Source organism: Mustela putorius, unplaced genomic scaffold (assembly GCF_011764305.1).
Source record: "Mustela putorius furo isolate JIRA1106 unplaced genomic scaffold, ASM1176430v1.1 tig00003972_pilon_pilon_pilon, whole genome shotgun sequence".
Taxonomy (NCBI): Eukaryota; Metazoa; Chordata; class Mammalia; order Carnivora; family Mustelidae; genus Mustela; species Mustela putorius.
Genome location: NW_025422115.1, coordinates 8,214,349 through 8,234,618, shown reverse-complemented (window position 1 = coordinate 8,234,618; position 20,270 = coordinate 8,214,349). Strand labels below are relative to the sequence as shown.

General features: G+C 53.1%; 1 protein-coding gene across 5 annotated transcripts in view; it reads left to right on the top strand.

Moving 5' to 3' along the window:
• Nucleotides 1–20,270, top strand: part of APBA2 (amyloid beta precursor protein binding family A member 2) — a 249,547-nt gene that overhangs the window by 224,435 nt on the left and 4,842 nt on the right. For all 5 annotated transcript variants that reach the window (XM_045070615.1, XM_045070618.1, XM_045070614.1 and 2 more), the window contains 5 exons: nucleotides 4,869–4,955; nucleotides 7,419–7,604; nucleotides 11,028–11,207; nucleotides 12,015–12,227; nucleotides 13,765–13,884. In XM_045070615.1, the coding sequence (XP_044926550.1) occupies nucleotides 4,869–4,955; nucleotides 7,419–7,604; nucleotides 11,028–11,207; nucleotides 12,015–12,227; nucleotides 13,765–13,884 (786 nt within the window). The remainder of the gene's footprint in view (nucleotides 1–4,868; nucleotides 4,956–7,418; nucleotides 7,605–11,027; nucleotides 11,208–12,014; nucleotides 12,228–13,764; nucleotides 13,885–20,270) is intronic.

The window sequence follows — 20,270 nt, the reverse complement described above, 5'->3', positions numbered from 1 at the left end:
ATTTTGTTGAGTATTTTCGCATCTGTGTTCATCAAGGATATCGGTCTATAGCTCTCTTTTTTTGGTGGGATCCTTGTCTGGTTTTGGGATCAAGGTGATGCTGGCCTCATAAAATGAGTTTGGAAGTTTTCCTTCCATTTCTATTTTTTGGAACAGTTTCAGGAGAATAGGAATTAGTTCTTCTTTAAATGTTTGGTAGAATTCCCCCGGGAAGCCGTCTGGCCCTGGGCTTTTGTTTGTTTGGAGATTTTTAATGACTGTTTCAATCTCCTTACTGGTTATGGGTCTGTTCAGGCTTTCTATTTCTTCCTGGTTCAGTTGTGGTAGTTTATATGTTTCTAGGAATGCATCCATTTCTTCCAGATTGTCAAATTTATTGCCGTAGAGTTGCTCATAGTATGTTCTTATAATAGTTTGTATTTCTTTGGTGTTAGTTGTGATCTCTCCTCTTTCATTCATGATTTTATTTATTTGGGTCCTTTCTCTTTTCTTTTTGATAAGTCGGGCCAGGGGTTTATCAATTTTATTAATTCTTTCAAAGAACCAGCTCCTAGTTTCGTTGATTTGTTCTATTGTTTTTTTTGGTTTCTATTTCATTGATTTCTGCTCTGATCTTTATGATTTCTCTTCTCCTGCTGGGCTTAGGGTTTCTTTCTTGTTCTTTCTCCAGCTCCTTTAGGTGTAGGGTTAGGTTGTGTACCTGAGACCTTTCTTGTTTCTTGAGAAAGGCTTGTACCGCTATATATTTTCCTCTCAGGACTGCCTTTGTTGTGTCCCACAGATTTTGAACCGTTGTGTTTTCATTATCATTTGTTTCCATGATTTTTTTCAATTCTTCTTTAATTTCCCGGTTGACCCATTCATTCTTTAGAAGGATACTGTTTAGTCTCCATGTATTTGGGTTCTTTCCAAACTTCCTTTTGTGGTTGAGTTCTAGCTTTAGAGCATTGTGGTCTGAAAATATGCAGGGAATGATCCCAATCTTTTGATACCGGTTGAGTCCTGATTTAGGACCGAGGATGTGATCTATTCTGGAGAATGTTCCATGTGCACTAGAGAAGAATGTGTATTCTGTTGCTTTGGGATGAAATATTCTGAATATATCTGTGATGTCCATCTGGTCCAGTGTGTCATTTAAGGCCTTTATATCCTTGCTGACCTTTTGCTTGGATGACCTGTCCATTTCAGTGAGGGGAGTGTTAAAGTCCCCTACTATCATTGTATTATTGTTGATGTGTTTCTTTGATTTTGTTATTAATTGGTTTATATAGTTGGCTGCTCCCACATTGGGGGCATAGATATTTAAAATTGTTAAATCTTCTTGTTGGACAGACCCTTTGAGTATGATATAGTGTCCTTCCTCATCTCTTATTATAGTCTTTGGCTTAAAATCTAATTGATCTGATATAAGGATTGCCACTCCTGCTTTCTTCTGATGTCCATTAGCATGGTAAATTCTTTTCCACCCCCTCACTTTAAATCTGGAGGTGTCTTCGGGCTTAAAATGTGTTTCTTGGAGGCAACATATAGATGGGTTTTGTTTTTTTATCCATTCTGATACCCTGTGTCTTTTGACAGGGGCATTTAGCCCATTCACATTCAGGGTAACTATTGAGAGATATGAATTTAGTGCCATTGTATTGCCTGTAAGGTGACTGTTACTGTATATGGTCTCTGTTCCTTTCTGATCTACCACTTGTAGGCTCTCTCTTTGCTTAGAGGACCCCTTTCAAGATTTCCTGTAGAGCTGGTTTGGTATTTGCAAATTCTTTCAGTTGTTGTTTGTCCTGGAAGCTTTTAATCTCTCCTTCTATTTTCAATGATAGCCTAGCTGGATATAGTATTCTTGGCTGCATGTTTTTTCTCGTTTAGTGCTCTGAAAATATCATGCCAGCTCTTTCTGGCCTGCCAGGTCTCTGTGGATAAGTCAGCTGCCAATCTAATATTTTTACCATTGTATGTTACAGACTTCTTTTCCCGGGCTGCTTTCAGGATTTTCTCTTTGTCATTGAGACTTGTAAATTTTACTATTAGGTGACGGGGTGTGGGCCTATTCTTATTGATTTTGAGGGGGCATTCTCTGAACCTCCTGAATTTTGATGCTCGTTCCCCTTTGCCATATTGGGGAAATTCTCCCCAATAATTCTCTCCAGTATACCTTCTGCTCCCCTCTCTCACTTTCTTCTTCTTCTGGAATCCCAATTATTCTAATGTTGTTTCGTCTTATGGTGTCACTTATCTCTCGAATTCTCCCCTCGTGGTCCAGTAGCTGTTTGTCCCTCTTTTGATCAGCTTCTTTATTCTCTGTCATTTGGTCTTCTATATCACTAATTCTTTCTTCTGCCTCATTTATCCTAGCAGTGAGAGCCTCCATTTTTGATTGCACCTCATTAATAGCTTTTTTGATTTCAACTTGGTTAGATTTTAGTTCTTTTATTTCTCCAGAAAGGGCTTTTAGATCTCTCGAGAGGGTTTCTCTAATATCTTCCATGCCTTTTTCGAGCCCGGCTAGAACCTTGAGAATTGTCATTCTGAACTCTAGATCTGACATATTACCAATGTCTGTATTGATTAGGTCCCTAGCCTTCGGTACTGCCTCTTGTTCTTTTTTTTGTGTTGAATTTTTACGTCTTGTCATTTTGTCCAGATAAGAGTAAATGAAGGGGCAAGTAAAATACTAAAAGGGTGGCAACAACCCCAGGAAAATATGCTTTAACCAAATTAGAAGAGATCCAAAATCGTGAGTGGGGAGAAAGGGGATAAAAAGAGGTTCAAAAAGGAAGAGAGAAAAAAGAAAAAAAAAAAAAAAAAAAGAAAAGAAAAAGAATTTTAAAAAAAGAAAACACCTAAGAAAAATGTAAAAAAAAAAAAAAAATATATATATATATATATATATTAGATAAACTAGTAAAAAATCGTTAAAAAAGAAAAAAAAAGTTAACAAAAAAAAAAAAAAATTTTACCCGAAGGCGAGAAAAAAAAAAAAAAAAAAAAAAAAAAAAATGAAAACGAAAAAATTAAATTAACTGCAAGACTAAAAAAAATCACAGGAAAAAAGCCATGAGTTCCGTGCTTGGCTTTCTCCTCCTCTGGAATTCTGCTGCTCTCCTTGGTATTGAAACCGCACTCCTTGGTAGGTGAACTTGGTCTCGGCTGGATTTCTTGTTGATCTTCTGGGGGAGGGGCCTGTTGTAGTGATTCTCAAGTGTCTTTGCCCCAGGCGGAATTACACCGCCCTTACCCGGGGCCGGGGTGAGTAATCCGCTCGGGTTTGCTTTCAGGAGCTTTTGTTCCCTGAGCGCTTTCCGTAGAGTTCCGGAGGACGGGAATACAAATGGCGGCCTCCTGGTCTCCGGCCCGGAGGAGCCGAGAGCCCAGGGCCCCACTCCTCAGTGCGCCCTCAGAGAACAGCGCCCAGTCACTCCCGTCTGCCTGACCTCCGGCCGCGCTTCCGAGCTCACCGAGCCTGCGACCGGTTCAAGGTAACACGGAGCTGCGAGCTTACTGTCAGCTCTGTCTCTGTAGCCGGCTTTCCCGTTCCAATACCCGCAAGCTCTGCGACACTCAGACACCCCCGATCCTTCTGTGACCCTGCGGGACCTGAGGCCACGCTGACCCCGCGTGGGCTTCGCCCCGGTTTAGCCTCTGGAGCGATGTCCCTCAGCGGAACAGACTTTTAAAAGTCCTGATTTTGTGCGCGGTTGCTCCGCCGCTTGCCGGGAGCCGGCCCCTCCCCCCGGGGTCTATCTTCCCGTCGCTTTGGATTCACTTCTCCGCCGGTCCTACCTTTCAGAAAGTGGTTGATTTTCTGTTTCCAGAATTGCTGTTCTTCTTCTCTTCGATCTGCCGATGGATTTTCAGGTGTTTGCAATCTTTAGATAAGCTATCTAGCTGATCTCCGGCTAGCTGAAGCAGTCTCAGCTTGCTACTTCTCCGCCATCTTGACTCCTCCCTGTTTCTGCTCTTTTGAAGTAGAAGATATGTCACCGTGGGCTCTCAGTGACCATAAAGTATTTCTTACCTCAGTGGGTAAACTGAAAGAATTTGTATGTCATTGCCACTGTGCAGTAGTAATTAAAATTCCCATGGTTGTAAAAACCAATGAAAAGCTGTCCTGGTTTAGAGCAGACCCTGAATAAATAGTTCACCCAGCTTCTAGAACATTTCATGGACACATAAGCAATGGCCATAAGCTGAACACACTCCAGGAGCTGACAAAACAGGGGCGTTTGTGTGACAGCATCTTCTGATTTTTCGCATGTTGCTGGGAGGGCAGCACTGAGTCCTACTGGGGTCTTGCTTCCCTTAGGGTTTTTGGAAGATCAGCATTAAGCCTGCTGGGGGGGTTGACATAACTAGGACTATTTAAATCAGAAGAAGATGCTGACGATCTAATCCAACGCCTTTGAAAATTTCTTCCCCATTTCTGGGGATATTTGGAATCCCAAATCCCGGAAACGTGTGCAGCCCGAGTACACAGACCCTGTGCCTTTACCGAGTTTGATAAGCGTCGGCAGGCAGGCCTACATTTTAGGGAGTGGAGGGGCTGCGCTTTGGATGCTGGGACCCAAGACCCCAGGCGTCCGGCCCCCTCCATGCTCAGGCTTCCGGAAGCTGTCTCCTCCCTCCTTCTTCACGCCCTGTGCAAACTGCCTTCAGAACTCAGTTCGCTAGAGATTGTGCTGGAAGGCGGCGTGCAATTGAGATTTCCCAGGGCTGCTCCCAGCCGGAGAGGCATTTCCCTCTAGGGGCGCTCAGGGTCATTAGTAAAATTGTCAGGCCTTTGTTCAAATTAGGTTTTTTGTTTTGGGTTTTTTTTTGTTTGTTTGTTTTATTCATTTGTAACAGTATCCACTGTCCTATCTTAGAATTCGGAGGGGGATGCCCAGACCCTGACCGAAGTGGATCTCTTCATCTCCACCCAGAGGATCAAGGTGTTAAATGCGGACACACAGGTAAGCGCTTTAAAGACCGTTGTTTAAAATCATGTCATTGAACCCCTAACTTCCCACCTCAGGAACCAGAGAAGAACGAGGTCTGGCTGCGGGAGAACTTTCCCTCTGGGAGTGAGCTGAAGGGCTGTCCCTGAGGACAGTCGCTGCGGACCCCGCGGCTTGAATGGGATGTGGTTGTGAAATCTGGAGCAAGCTGCGGGGGGGGGGGGGGGGAGAGAAAAACCCTGCGGTGTCCTGTGGTGTAGGTGTGCTGCAGCCCTGATTAAGGAGGCAAAATGAAGGGGAAGGTGTGGGGAGCCGGAAGCTGTGTGCTCACCATCAGGGTTCTAGAAGGGCCTTCCGGAAACCTGGGCATGCCAGGCCTGGGGAATGGAGCAGGAGGGTGGAAAGGCCGTGTGAGCCCTTGGCCCTCCGAGGGGGTGGTGCTCCACCAAGGGGGTGTGTGTGGGGGGGGGGCTGTCTTAAGATTTTACACCTGTGAACCATTCATCTGGCCAGCTTCTGCTCATTTTTCCTGGGCCTTCATCACTGCTGTTGGTGGGGAAAACAGATCCGTGAGGAACAAGTGAGCCGTGCCAGATAGAAAGGCCCACGCGGCGATGAGGAAGAGGGCAGGAGGCCAGCGGCATGGGACAGAGGGAGGGAGGGGTCGGGAAGGCCTCTGGCAGTGCCCTGTGCCTGAAGTTTGCTGGGGAGAGGGAGGCTCCACTCACCTCCATTCCTAGACCCGTGGGAGGAGGGCCAGATGCCAGGGTAATGACCCCTTTGCTTCTTTGTCCTCAGCGAGTAATCTGTGTGGTGACTGTCCAGATGTGTGGGGACCCTGTTCCCTGATACCCATTTTGCCTGCAGGTTTTGGCACAAAGGATCATCTTGCTTGCGTTGGTTCTAACATTGGAAGTGCAAAAATGCTGCATTTCCTAATTATGTCACACTCTCCACTTTTTATTATTGCACCTGACCCCAGGCAGAAGACCTTTTGTTTCTTTTTCACTCTCTTCACTGTGGACAGATGGATCGATTTATTTATTTATTTATTTATTTATCTATCTATTTATTTATTTATTTTGGTGACTTGTGTTATTCTTTTTGGGGCGCTGGTGATCCCCAGTTGGACCTTTCAACTGGGTCCTGGGTGGTTTGGACATCTTTGCTTTAGTCGCTGATCACGTCCTTGCTTTCTGAGGCGGTGAGCTGTTCCGAGCTCCCCTGATGTTTCCCCAGCCGCAGACCTGGAATCGGCAGTTTCTTTGAGGAGTCACACGCACTTCCTTTCTGTGGGGAACAATATTACAGAAACAAAGATCCAGGCGCTGGCCGTGCCCATGGTCGCAGGGATCTCATTGTTCCTGGGGCTTTGCCGCGAGCGGAGCTAGACAGTATATGTGTTCTAAAAAGCCCAGAGTTCACACTTGTCCCTCGGTCTGCCCAGGATCTGTGGCCACAGGGTGCTGAAGAGGCACCCTCGGCGGTTTCCGGACCAGTCCCCCTTCCTGAAAAGTGGCTCTTGGGGCTTAAAACCCCCACCCCACCTCACCCCATCCCACCCCACATGGCCTTGGCCAGGAAACAAATCAGCTCCCGAAAGACAGACGCGGGGTAATATCTGCTGTAAAAGTAGATTCTGTGAGGAAGAAAAGAGGCTTCCGAGGTTGCAGAAGCAGCCAAATCTTCTTTTGTGGAAAAAGCACAAAGGCATAAAAGACCAACTGATTAGTTTTTCAGAGCTTTTGTGTGCAGCCTTGTTACATAGGGGTCACAAGCAGGATGCTCAGGGGAGATTCCTGGAAGATGACAAAAACCATTAAGGGTAATGGACCTGCCAGGAGCCCAGGGAATTGAATGGCCAGAGACGCATCGATCAGTCAGGGGAGCTGCCTCAGGGTCCCCTGACGGGGGACTGTCCTGCTTGGGCTCCCCGGGAAGAACTCATCTGTGGAAAACTTTGGCCTCACAGCCTTCCTCAGCTGCTAGGGAGAAGCACATGGCTTGCAGAGAAGGGACCCCTCTCCAAAGCCACAGATTGCCTCTGCCAGCTGCCCCCCTTCCCCCAGCAGGGACAAGAGCAGCCCCTGACCTTGTGCCTGCAAGAAACAGTGGGAGGGTGCTATGGGGCAAAGCCAGAGTCACTTTGACTGTGCATCACTGCCCTCGAACGCCATGTTTCCCAGAGCAGTGACTGTCAACCAGGGTGATGTTGTCCCCCACGGGGGCATTTGGCAAAGATTGGAAATATTTCTGGTGGCCACAACTTAGCAAGGGGGCGAAGCTACTGGCATCTAGCCAGGAGAGGTCGGGGGTGCCACTAATTGTCCTACAGTGTGAGGGACAGCCCTTCACAGTATAGAAGGACCCAACCCAAAGGGCATCAGCGTTGAGGCCAAGAAATCCCGAACTTGAGTGTGTTGTGATGGCTTGTTCTCCCTAACGTTCCCTAACGTGGATCTGTCCCGCTCCTGACAGGAGACCATGATGGACCACGCCTTGCGCACCATCTCCTATATCGCGGACATCGGGAACATCGTGGTGCTGATGGCCAGGCGCCGCATGCCCCGGTCGGCCTCGCAGGACTGCATCGAGACCACCCCTGGGGCCCAGGAGGGGAAGAAGCAGTACAAGATGATCTGCCACGTGTTCGAGTCCGAGGACGTAAGTAACCGTGCGGGCACACAGGGCCCCTCCCTGCGGGCCCGACCTCACCACCGCCCCAGCGGCATCCCAGGCTCTTTAGAAACTGCGCCTCAGGTGGAAATCTGGTGCACTGTCATTGATGTCTCCGATGGAATCAGAATTTTTTGGTTTTTGTTTGTTTGTTTTTCCTAACATTCAGAGTTTGCGAAGAGAGTGAACATATTTTTATTTCACTTCGTGAAATAACGTCCTTCAGGGCTGTTTGTAAATTGAACGTGGTTGAACAGGCCAGGGGCGCTAACAAATTACTCCTGACTTTTTGGTGGTTAAGATGTGCATCTTCACACGCCAGGCTTGCATACAAAGAAGCAATATCTGTGCCCAGGAATAGCTCTGCTTTTGCTCATGGCCATTTCTTGTCGTAATTCAAAATACTTCACACTCACTAAGAGACCATGAACCCCTTGACTCTTTCCTTCAGTGGGATGAGAGCATCTTTCTGAGCCTGGAGCTGGGAGAAGTGAACCAGAGAAGGGAGCAGGGGGCCAAGTGGTGAGCACAGGAGACTTTGGGCTAGGTCTCTCTGCTGCCCCCTGGCGGGAAGATCTTGTGGGTGTTGCCAAAGGAGAATTTCGAAAGCCTGGATATTTGGAAAAGGGCATTCTTGTTCACATATGGGCTTGCAGGGCAGGGACCTGAAACAGAAGGGAATGGCCCCCAGATTTTTATATGTGAAGGCAAGACTGAGGTAGAGTCTTCCTTTTGCTAAGCAGTTGAAGTCATCTAGAAGTGCTTTGAAGCAATGGTATATTGATGGGAGAAGAAATTTAAACACATACCCGCTGGTGCACACACAGATTCTTCTCCCCACGATCCAGATCTCCTTGGGCGCCTGGATGGGCACTTCCATGGGACTCGGGGCTAGAGGATGTCTTAGAGACCTGGTGGGGAGAGATGCGTCCTCGGGAAGGGCTGTGAGTGATGGGCCGGGCAAGACCAGTGGCAAATGGTGAGCAGCCGGCCGGCAGAGAAGTCACAGGAGCAGGGAATGCCATGGGCCTCCGAGCTGCCAGCCCCTGTGGATGGCCGCGGGCCGAGGGCTGGAGGTGAGCATGAGTGGGACTCTGAGTGGCCCTTGAAGAATTGAGGGCAGGACCCTCCTGGTAGGGTGTGTGTGGGAATACCCAGCAGTTGCCCAGAGCATAGAACCTGGATGGTGGCTCCGTCCAGGGGGCTGCTGGGGATGAGTAAGGGGTCTGAGGGTCTGCTGGCAGCAGATGGAACACCTAGAGAAAATGAAAAGTGGCAGTAAGGATACCAGGGGCTCATTCTGAGACTCAGTTTCCCTCTATGAGATGGAGCTCAGACACTCCAGGACTGAGGCCAGGGTATATGACCCACACAGGCGAAAGTGCTAAGGCAAAGGAGCGCTGGGGTGTGGCAGCTCCCATTCCCCCCACCCCACCTCCTGCAGGAGGCCGCCTCTGAGTGCCAAACTGCCAAAGCCAACCCTTCTCTGAGCCCCTTGTACTCCCCCCTGCCTGAGCGGGGCTCCTGGCTTCACAGCATTGAACACCCACAGGCCCTGGCTGTGAGCTGAGGGGACAGGGGAGCCCCTTGTCTGCAGGGTTCCCAGTGTGGCCCCCAGGCTGGCTGGGAGGGACACTAGGACTTGGGGCAGATGGGGAATTGGGAGACTGCCCCCAGCTGTTGGTGGGGAAGTGCCTAGAGTTCTTGGATTGCACCCTGGCATGAAGGGCCTCACTGTCCCCAGGAGCTTCTATGGATTGGGGTGGGGCACCCAGGCAGAGCCCCAGACAGAGCCCCAGGGCATCAGACAGCATCACCAGGCGATCCATACAGGGGTGAAGGGAGCCATGCTCTCAGAACCCCTCCCTGTCAGAGGACTACAGTCAAGTGAGGACAGACATGGAGGCCTGGGGGCAGCCGGCAGCAAGCCTTGGGACCCCAGTCGGGCAGGGCAGGTCCTGGGCTCTCATTCACCGCCCCCACCTTCTTCTGGCCTCTTCCCGAGGTCTGACTCCCAGCTTCTGCTAGAGCCCTGGCTGTTCCTCTGCTGCTCTCCAGTGCACCATCTCTGGGCTCTCCACCCTTCAGTCCACATGTGCCCAGGCGGGGGTGTCCCCTAGTGGCCTCCAGGGAAGGCAGCTCTGGCCAGTCCGCCCTAAGCAGCGCAGCCAAAATGCTGGTCTTGGGAGCGAGCAGGGCTTATTCCTGCCAAGTGAGCATTGCCTGTCCTTCCTGTAAACTATTCTGGGCCCAGTGTGGGAGGGCAGTTCAATCTAGACTCCTTACCTATTTCAGGAAAGCTTTCCATACTCCAGCTCTACTTTTATTGTCCAGCCCAGCCCACTTTGGTACAGAGACATACTCATTTGTAGCACTTAAAGCATGCAGTGTATAGAGGGAGAAAGAGATTTAAGCATTTAGGTCAAAACCAGAGGGAAAGCCTGGCCATGACTTTTCAATGTCCAGCACTCTGTAGTGTCAGAAATTCAATGACGTCCACACAAGTGGTTCCTTGTAATGGAACGACATGCTTTGCTCTGTAGGGTCTGTACTGGTGTCTCCAGGTCTTGTGCTTTTCATCAGCGTCAGCGTGAAACAGCCACACTGCCCCCCACCCCCAAGAACAGCTGGACATATACCGTGCCTCCCCAGTTGACATTGGGTTCTGTTGCTAAAGAGACATAAATGTTGGGGAGACAGCTCAGTCTCTGTGACCCTCCTCCAAGAACACACAACTTAAGTTTATTTTTGGAATAAGATGGGAAGAAAGAAAATATAGTACATTTTTCAGTTAAAGCAATGAAAATAAGATGTTTAGCAAACAAGCTAAAATTTTTCTGGACTTTATTTGAAACTGTGCTTTGTCCTGGATGGTCTGGGACTTAAATGGCTCAGGTAGGAGCAGATAGGATCGGGCCCTGCTGAGTTCAAGACAGCAAAGAGGTCGTTGGGACGCCTGGGTGGCTCAGTTGGTTAAGCAGCTGCCTTCGGCTCAGGTCATGATCCCAGCGTCCTGGGATCGAGTCCCACATCGGGCTCCTTGCTCCGCAGGGAGCCTGCTTCTCCCACTGACTCTGCCTTCCACTCTGTCTGCCTGTGCTCGCTTTCGCTCGTGCTCTCTCTCTGACAAATAAATAAATAAAATCTTTAAAAAAAAAAAAAAACTTAAAAAAAAAAAAAGACAGCAAAGAGGCTCCCCCTAAGGTGGCTGACCGTGGGGTGTTGCCGTGAGGACAGCCCATCACCAGAGGAGGGCCTGCAGTTTCTCTCTTGTTGCTTTAAGCCCAGGCAAGGGCCTACCCCAGGCTTACACGTGCCCCCGCACCCAGCCCTGTCACAGCCCCTCCTCTCCTGGCTGCGTGGCGCCTGTGGTCCTGTGCCGGTCACTAGTGGGCTTCTCCGTGCCCACAGGCCCAGCTAATCGCACAGTCCATTGGCCAGGCCTTCAGTGTGGCCTACCAGGAATTCCTGCGGGCCAATGGCATCAACCCGGAAGACCTGAGCCAGAAAGAGTACAGCGACATCATCAACACCCAAGAGATGTACAACGACGACCTCATCCACTTCTCCAACTCTGAGAACTGCAAGGAGGTGAGACACACACACCCTGGGCAGACCACAGGATGCCACACTGCTGTGGCCCCTGCCACCACCCACGCTGGGCCCCTGCACACCAGAGCTCCCCGACCCCCCGCCACGATGCCCTGGAGCAGCTCGCTCGAAGGGCCCTCATGCGAATCCCCACCCTCATGGCAGAATGAAGCTCTCCCCGGAAAGTACATTTGTGCCTGCCTTTGGAGCTGAGCACTTGTGTGTGAAATGAGGTGTTGTTGTAACAAAGGAGCTGATTACAGTCAGTCTTAATGACCTTGAAAATGTGCCTTTTAATGCCGCTATTATCATCTACTGGAGCTCAGCACCCAGGAGGTGTTTCTGAAAAGCATATAAGAAGCATCTTCAAAATGGGGAGCTTCGGGGCACTGCCCAGGGGAAGGAATAATCAGACTGCTGTTGAATGAATGAGTGAATGAATGAATGAATGAATGACTATTCCAGACTTAGTGCTGAATGAATGACAGGCAGCTTTCTGAGAGTGAGCCTTGGAGTGGAATGAAGGTAGGACTTTTCTAGATCAGAGCAAGAGCCGGGGGCAGATTTGAGTCCTGGAGTCTATCATTCTTCTCGCCTCCATGGGTTGGTGGGAGGTGAGAAGAGCAAGAGGTAGGACCTGGAGGCCCGCTGGGGCCTGGAGGGGTCCATGCCAGGCATGGGCAGGAGGGTGTCTGTGCTCCTGGTTCAAGCTTGGGAGCCAGAGCCAGGCGAGGCCGGAGTGAGGTGGTAGGCGCACAGCTCCCCGGCCCCCACCACGGGCACCTCTCACCACTCATGTCCTTATAGCTGCAGCTGGAGAAGCACAAGGGCGAGATCCTGGGCGTGGTGGTGGTGGAGTCGGGCTGGGGCTCCATTCTGCCCACGGTGATCCTGGCGAACATGATGAACGGCGGCCCGGCAGCCCGCTCAGGGAAGCTGAGCATCGGGGACCAGATCATGTCCATCAACGGCACCAGCCTGGTGGGGCTGCCCCTGGCCACCTGTCAGGGCATCATCAAGGTGTGTACGTGGGGCCCCTGCCTTGTTTTATTCTCACTACCTTGTCCTTTCTCACTTGACACGTGAGGAAACAGATCTGGAGAGACCCCAGCTGCCCTTGGGGGTGAGAATGGGATATTTGGTTTCACTGATGCCATTTCTGAGGGACATGGACCCCAGGCAAGGGCTGAGGACCCCCAGATGCAGGGTGACCCGGCATGTGTGGGACGTTCGCAGACTAGCACCAAGAGTCCCATTTCCTGGGCACATGGGGAGGGTTGGTCACCCTGCAGGCGTCTGAGAGCAGGGCTGGCAGCTCTGACCATCTGGCCCGTGAGCCTGCAGCTTTGGGAGATGCTGAGCTCCCAGTCCCTGCTGGGGGGTCCTCATGCCTGGTTGCCCTGGCTAGAGAAGAGCCTTGGGACAGGAAGCTCAGCGAGGCGGCCCAGGGGCCCAGCGCTCCTGTGCCTTTGTCCTGTCCAGGGTCTCCAGACAGTGGGCTCTGCCTGCTTGGGGGCAGCCCTGGGGCGTCCGTGGGCGTTCTGCCCCCAGCCCCCTGTGGCTTGTTCCCTCCTCACCTGCTGCAGTCTTGGTGCTGGAGGACAGGCCTGTGTCCTCATCAGCCTGACAGCTGAAGGGCATTCAGAGGTCACCTGCTGGGCGACCACCTTAGAAGACAGACAGGTAGGCACCGCACAGCCCTCAGCCGCGGGACCAGAGACTTCGTCTGCGGGGACTTATCCTCACAGCCATGGCCTGGGGCACCTGCTGACAGTCACAACCTCTCTGGGGCCTGATGTCCCCCTTGGCTTCAGCTGGCCAAGTCTCACTGTGGACACTAGGTCCTCTTGCTTAGAGATTTTCACTGAGCCCCTCACCACCTGTTTCTGCCCCTGCCATTCGCACATTTTGTTTGGAAGAAGGTTTCCTCCTGGTCCTTCTTCTTCTTCTTCTTCTTCTTCTTTTTATTTATTTATTTTTTTTTTGTTTTAAGATTTTATTTATTTTTTTTGTCAGAGAGATAGCACATGTAGCCAGAGAGGCAACAGAGGCAGAGAGAGAAGCAGGCTCCCCGCTGAGCAAGGAGCCCCATGTAGAATTCAATCCCAGGACCTCAGGATCATGACCTGAGCTGAAGACAGCCACTCAACCAACTGAGCCACCCAGGCATCCCCCTCCTGGTCCTTCTAAACAGAAGGAGCTCCTCCTGCATCCAGTGTTGGCTGGAGGCCCTTCCCGTGACCCTGGTGCTGTCCCGCTGGTCATGCACGGTGGTGGGCAGGGCCTGGCCTCTGTCTCCACGAGCAGCTTGGTTTCATCTGGGTCAGATGGCGTATCAGAGCACAGCGGGCCATGGCCTGCACTGCCGCCCAGGGTAGCCAGCCGCCGCACACGCGGGTTGCACAGAGGGACCTGGAGGCCGAGAGGGGGCTGACCCACCGGCCTTGTTCCCCTGCACCCCCCACCCTGCCCGCTGACTCAGCCTCGGTATGGGCGGGCGAGCACATGCTTGTAGGTGGCATCCGAGGCTCCCTGTGACTCCCGCCCCGTCCCACAGGGTCTGAAGAACCAGACGCAGGTGAAGCTCAACATCGTCAGCTGTCCGCCAGTCACCACGGTCCTCATCAAGCGGCCTGACCTCAAGTACCAGCTGGGCTTCAGCGTGCAGAATGGGATCGTGAGTCTGCCCTCTCCGCCTTGGCCACCTCCACTGTGCATGTGTGGGCCTGGATGTAGGGAGCCCGTGCAGGGGGTCGGGGGCAGCTCTCCACCCCCCTGCCCCTACAGCCGCTTCTGATGGTGCAGGCCCCGGTGGGTGGGCACAGCTGGGCGGGAGCTTTCAGCTCTTCCAGGGGCAGGTCCCTTCCCACTAGGGAAGGAGGGCTGGTGTGTGTTGGAGGAATGGGTGGGTCCCTCTAGCCCTGCTCGAAGCATCCTTGTCCCCGTGATGGCTGGTCCCTCTTGTTTCCAACCACTGCAGTCTGGACACATCTGGCCAATGGCAACATCCTACTCTCTATGTTCAGCAAACAGATATTTACTCATTCACTCATTCGTTCACCCATTCAGAGCCATTTATGGGGTGCCTGCACTGGCTAGGCATGGAGGAAGCAGAGGCCTTCCAGGAGGAGGTGATTCTGGGCTCAAGTGAGTGTTAGTCTACCCCAACATCTGTGCCTATTCCTCAGGCTGAAGCAAGTAGTTCAGGGTTCCTGCCTTTTCTTTAACCCGTCTTTGGCTGAAGTGAATCTGTTTCCTTGGTCCTTTCTCATGCAAAGGTCCCAGTGGGCAAAGATGTGGCCACAGATGGAGGACAGAAGAGGTGAGGCTGGTCACTTCCAGATTGCTTAAGCCAACTTTGAGTCTTAAAGACCTGAGGAAGAGATCGTGCAGTTGGTGGGAGTCCTGTCAGGGGAGGGGAGATATGTATGGGTGCCCCCATGCGCAAGGAAGAAACACAATGGGAGAACATTCTAGAAAGACAACTGTCAAGGGATCAAAAATTTTCCCTGTTGCTATCCAGTGCAGAAGTGTGGAGAGGTACTTGTGCTGGGGAGAGTCACGGGGCCATTTCTGTCCCTTCTGTGTTAGTGTGCCCTTGCTGGTGTAACAAATATTCTCCAAATCTCAGCATACTGAATTGGTTCCTCATTCAGGTCACAGTCTGCTGTGGGGCTGGGGGGGTGGTCAGGTCAGTCTGCCTGCCCTCACCTGGGATTTGGAAGCCAGCACTCGCTGCTCTACATCTGGCCAGTAGCTGCAGGAAGATGGGGACGTAGGTGTGGTCCTTGCCATTTCTAGCCACACCTCACTGGCCCGACAGGACTTAGTCCCACACCACACAAAACATGGCAGGCTGGGAAGGTGGCCACCTGCTGCTTGTGACAAAGAGGGAAAGGGTATGGGGGCATCTAGGCAGCGCTGGCCAGACCTTCCTCGCTGTGTGACCCTGAGCGTGTCAGTTAACCTCTCTGGGCTCTTCTCAAAATGCGACTGTGAGGGTTAATGGAGAAAATCCATAAAGTACACGGAGACATGTAGAGAAGGCCCACTGGTCCCGGATTCTGCAGAGGAGAACGCCCCTTTGGCACTTGCACCCAGGCCTGGGGCTAGGTTGTCTGCAGCCCTCTGGGGACTTCTGTCCAGGTCAGGGCCCAGATGCTGGCTGGGTGGGGGTGTGGCCTGACCCTGTCCTGCCCAGCCAGTCTGCTTACGGTGGGTGCCCTGGCATAAAGCAGCTGCTGGGAGCACGGTGTGGATGAGCTGGGGCCCCGTGATCGGGGAGGCGCCAGGCGGGGCCTTCTGACCTGCCGCCGACATGCTAAGCACTCACACAGGGCCTGCCTGGGAGCCACGCTGCTGCTTCCAAGGAGCCTCCCTCCCATGTGGAGGAGGCTGCTGTGTGGTGGCGGCTGCCGTGTGGTGGCAGGGAGAGCTGCCTCTTCTCAGGGACCATGAGCCCAGGACAAGCCTGACGCCACCCCCTCCCCGAACCCCTGCCTCTCTTCAGCTTGTCTCATTACACCTGCCTGAGGAGGAGTGTGGGTCGTCTTGAGGAGGTGACCGCCACACAGAGAGGCTTAGTACCTGGCCCCAGGGCCCACAGCCAGGGAGGCCCTCAGGGACTGTGGGGGAGAAGGTGGGGGCAGGGGGAGAGGAGAGGCAAGGAAGGGGCGCGGCTAAGTGAAAGCAAGCAGGAGAGGAAGGGGATGCTGTGAGGTGAGGTGAGCAGCCGTGAGGGACAGGTACGGTGGGTCTGAAGGGAAGCGTGAGGCTTCCTTCCCAGAGACAGTGGAATGGAGGCGGCTGGGAAGAAGGCAGGGTGGCTGACGGGGGGCTCTCCTGGGGAGGGTGAAGGGGGGTGGTCTCTGCAGGTGGGGACGGGCACGCCGGTCCATGTCAATGACTGCGAAGCTGAGGGCAGTGAGGCAGGCAGAGGCGCTTCTCTGAGCGCTTGGGAGAGGTGGGGAGAAGGGCAGCAGCAGATCTAGGCTCTGGGGGTCTCAGAGTTGGCGGGGGATGACACCCAGTTCTGCAGGCAGCATCGCCTGGGTTGTGCCTCCCTGGTCACTGACGCGCAGACAGGAGTCCTGAGGCAGAGTGCTGGTCACTTCTTGGTGCATCTGCCACAGGTCCAGAGTACATGCAAAGCTTGGGGTCTGAAGGTGACACCATGGATGAGAAGCAGCGGGGGGCTGGTGGCAAAGAGCTAGGGCCTGGGCTGGTTCTTGAGGACTTGCTCCCAAGTATGTGGCAGCTGGCCCTGCGGGCCCCAGGGAGGGCTGTAGGTAAAGCAAACAAATCCGCAGGGTCTCTCCTGCCACGAGGCAGCCCCCCGGTGACCCCAAAAATGGGCAGCAGGTGGCTGCACAGATCAGTCCCCCATCTCCACTGGGCCCTGCAGCAGTGGCCTTCGGGTCAGCGGTGCCCAGGCTCTTCCTGTGCCTGCTCCGTGGCATGCCCGTGCCATGGACAGGTGTGGGGTATGGGGGCTGGCTGTCCAGGGTCAGCTCCCTGTGTGCTCAGAGGCCCCAGGCAGCTGCTGCCACAGCCACCACTCAGGCCATGTCTCCTCATCTGTGGTGGCTGACGAGGGCCACAGGCTTGGTTGCTCAGCGGGGCCTCATGGGAGGAGTGTGTTTGGGAGAACGTTCAGGAAGCCCAAGGGTGCTGACTCTTCTCAAGGGCTTGCTCTGGGGACAGAAGAGCTGGCTTTGCCCTTCACAGCATGGTCAGGGTGGACCTTGACTTCCCACCCACCCAGCCTCCCCACAGGGGCCTGGCCTGGTCACTGTCCCCTCTCCTGTAGTCCCCTGCTGCCTCGCAGTAGTGGAGCTGTCCCTTGGTTGGCATGTCTCTCACGACCAGTGGCCTCCCTGTCCTCATTGTCCATGAGGCTCTCAGGGGTCCCCTTCGACCCTTACCAAGCCCCACACTTAGAGTCCTGGCTCCCAGGAAGCCCTCCACCTCCACCCCGCCTGACCACAGCAAGACCGGACGGTGGCAGGACACCTGACTGGGAGATGGCATTAGTCAGCTCCTGCACACACCCACTGTGGTTTTCTGCCCGATGACTACAAAAGCTTTTCCCATGGCAGGTGGCCGATGCCAGCGTGCAGGGTAAGTGGTTAGAGGAAGGATGTCCCAGCACTGGGGTGGCTCAGGAAGTCTGGGTGCTGTCGCGTGAGAAGTGAGAGGGAGGGGTTCTCTGCACAGCCGTCGGCATGTACATGCGTATGTGTTGCATACAGGCGTGCATTTACATGCATGTGCATGTGCACATACTGTGTACATGTGTGCACGCGCACATGTGTGTGTTTGGGAGAGGTGCTAGCCTGGGCACTGACTGCCTTCTGGAACTTGGCCTAGCCAGTCTTTTCTCCAGAACGAGAGGCCCTGAGTGGCTAAGAAGCTGTAATGGGTTTTAGAATCAGCCTTCTTCACTTCAGCCCCAGCTTTCTCCTAGAACATGTTTCTTCTGTTTGTTTCAATTGTGGTAAAATCGATTAACATAACATTTACCATCTTAACTATTTCCAAGCGTCCAGTACGTTGTACAACCCTCTCGAGAAGTCTTCACTGTGGGAAAGGGGAACTCTGCGCCCATCAAACACCGACTCCGGTTCCTTTCTCCCAAGCCCAGCTTCTGGCAGCCAGCGTTGTACCTCCTGTCTCTCTGAACTTGACCTCACTATGTGCCTCCATAAGTGGAATCAGGCAGTACTTGGCCTTTGGGGACCAGCCTTCTTTAACTCCCACCATAATGCCTTCAGGGCCCATCCACCTTGTAGCCTGTGTCAGACGTTCACTCCTTTTCAGGGCTGAGTAATATTCCCATAGATGACTAGCCCACATTTCGCTTTTCCATGCATCTGTCAGTAGACACTGGGTTGCCTCCACCCCCCACCCCATGGGAGTGAATCGTGCTGTGGTAACTTGGGTGTGTGGGACTTCTGTTTTTCCAGTTCTAGTTTCACTGTTGCAAATACTCCTAGGCCTCCTGGTCCATCTGTCTGGGGCGTCTGGCCATGCATCAGTTCTAGCAACCAGGAAATGAAGCTCTTCCCACAAGCCTCGGGCATCCCTGGGCTGCTGGTGTCTGCAAGACTGGTCCTGTTAGGGAACAGCATTTTCTGTTACCATTTCACAGAGGACGAAGGAATAGGGAGGTCAAGGAACTTGCCCCAAGTCTCCCAGCTGGGAAGTGGCAGAGCAGGGATCAGGCCAGAGGCCAGCAGTTGTGAAGAGCGTGCCCACAGTCCCCGCTTGTACGAGATGCCAGGGGGCAGTGGGTGAGCGTGTGCACGGTCTTGGCAGCCCTTGTGAGCAGCTCAGAGGCTGATACATTTGTACCGAAGGCTAGGGTGTTAGTGAGCCCCATACGTGTCCACTGGGCCCTGATTATGGCTTCGGGGCTGGGCCTGCCAGTCTCTCCTCTCACTAAGAGTGCAGGGACCACTGTGCTTCCTGGTGAGTACGTGCCACACAGCCAAGTTCCCCCGAATCCCCCGGAAAAGTTTGCTGACATCTGAGTTAGTCTCGCACAAGTGCTTTTTCCATTTTCAGCTCCATTACACCCAATGTACAATGCATTAGTTTGCAGACAGGCCCCGGATGACCCAGTTAGCGCTATTTCTAAACGGATCCTTCCTCTCTCTTTCCACACCACCATTCAGGACATCAGGAAGTCTCCCGCTGGGAGACATGGGCCTTCTCCCCCCCGCAGAAGTGCGCCCCATGAGGTTGGAACACACCTCGGTTCCTGTGGACATGCCTCGTTCAGGAAGGCCAGGACCTATGTGTGTGCATGCACACGGCCTTCTCCTCAGCATGTCCTGCCCCCGCTTCTGTCTTCTCCCCCTGCCTGCTCCCCAGATTCCGGCTGGCCATTCCTTCTAAAGGTGCAAAGCCATTGTCTCTCCTGCTTCTTCTCACTTTCTTCCCCTGAATCTCCATGACTAGGGAGGAGGCTGCTGGCAGGGACAGAACCAAGCAAGATTGCAGCTTCCATGGACTGTCCCAGCTTCTTTGCTGGGGAGCATGCTGGGCCCTGCCTGACGCTTGGTCAATCTGGGAAGCGAGCTCGGTCACTGTGAACTATCTTCCTTGGGACCTTCGAAGAGCCCGTTTCAGTGGGCACAGAATGCTGTCAGATCGTCTCGGGGCGGGGAGACAAGGAGTGGAATTCTCCTTAATTCTCGTGTGGAGAACTGGGCAGTCAGGCCTCCCTGTGTCACTCTCTCTGCCAGCCCCCTGGTCGACCCCATCTGACCTGAGTGCTCAGGTTCCCGGCCTGTGGCCTGCTCTGCTGCAGGAGTCCACTCGGCTGGGCCTGTGACCTCAGACTGCACATGTGTCCTGTACCGGAAAGACAGAAATCCCGAGGGCTGGGAGGGATGCAGATGGTTGGTTGAGAAAGGCCTGTGGCATCGGTGATGAGGCAAAATCCGCAAAACAAAGGACAGATGGGAATCCTGCATACGGTGCCAGGGTCAACCTGTGGTCAGTGGCCTTGGGAGTCTGTCTCAGCTTCAAACGTTGCCATGCCAGGTCCTGAGGCTGGGGACAGGAGGAGGGAGAGCAATACTGTCTAAGGGGGAGTGTCATCCCCCATCAGCCTCGGAAATCAGAGGCCCTAGCTAAATGAGCAGGCCAGGCCTGGGGTTGGATGCAAGGTGACTGTGACACTGTGACACAGGCAGGAGTCGCAGGGGTGCAGGCTGGAGGGCGTTCCCTACAAGACCCAGAGGAGAGTCCTGGATAATGACAAGCCTCGCCACGGAATGAGAAGAACGGTGAGGCAGAGAGAGGGCTTGGCTGTCCTGCCTGCTTTGAACACCCCGCCGTGGTTGTGCCTCCTGCGGGAAGGCTGACCTTTGATGTCTTAGGGCGCTGACCCGAGTCACCCTTCCTGATTCTGGGCTGGAGTCCCCTGCCGTCTCAAGTATGAAGATGTCTTAAGAAGTGACCAAATCCTCAAGGAGACAGGGGCTGTAATCATGGTGTTTTCAAATTAAGGACACCATAAGGACAAGGCCGAATTCACCATGAATTTGGTGGGGG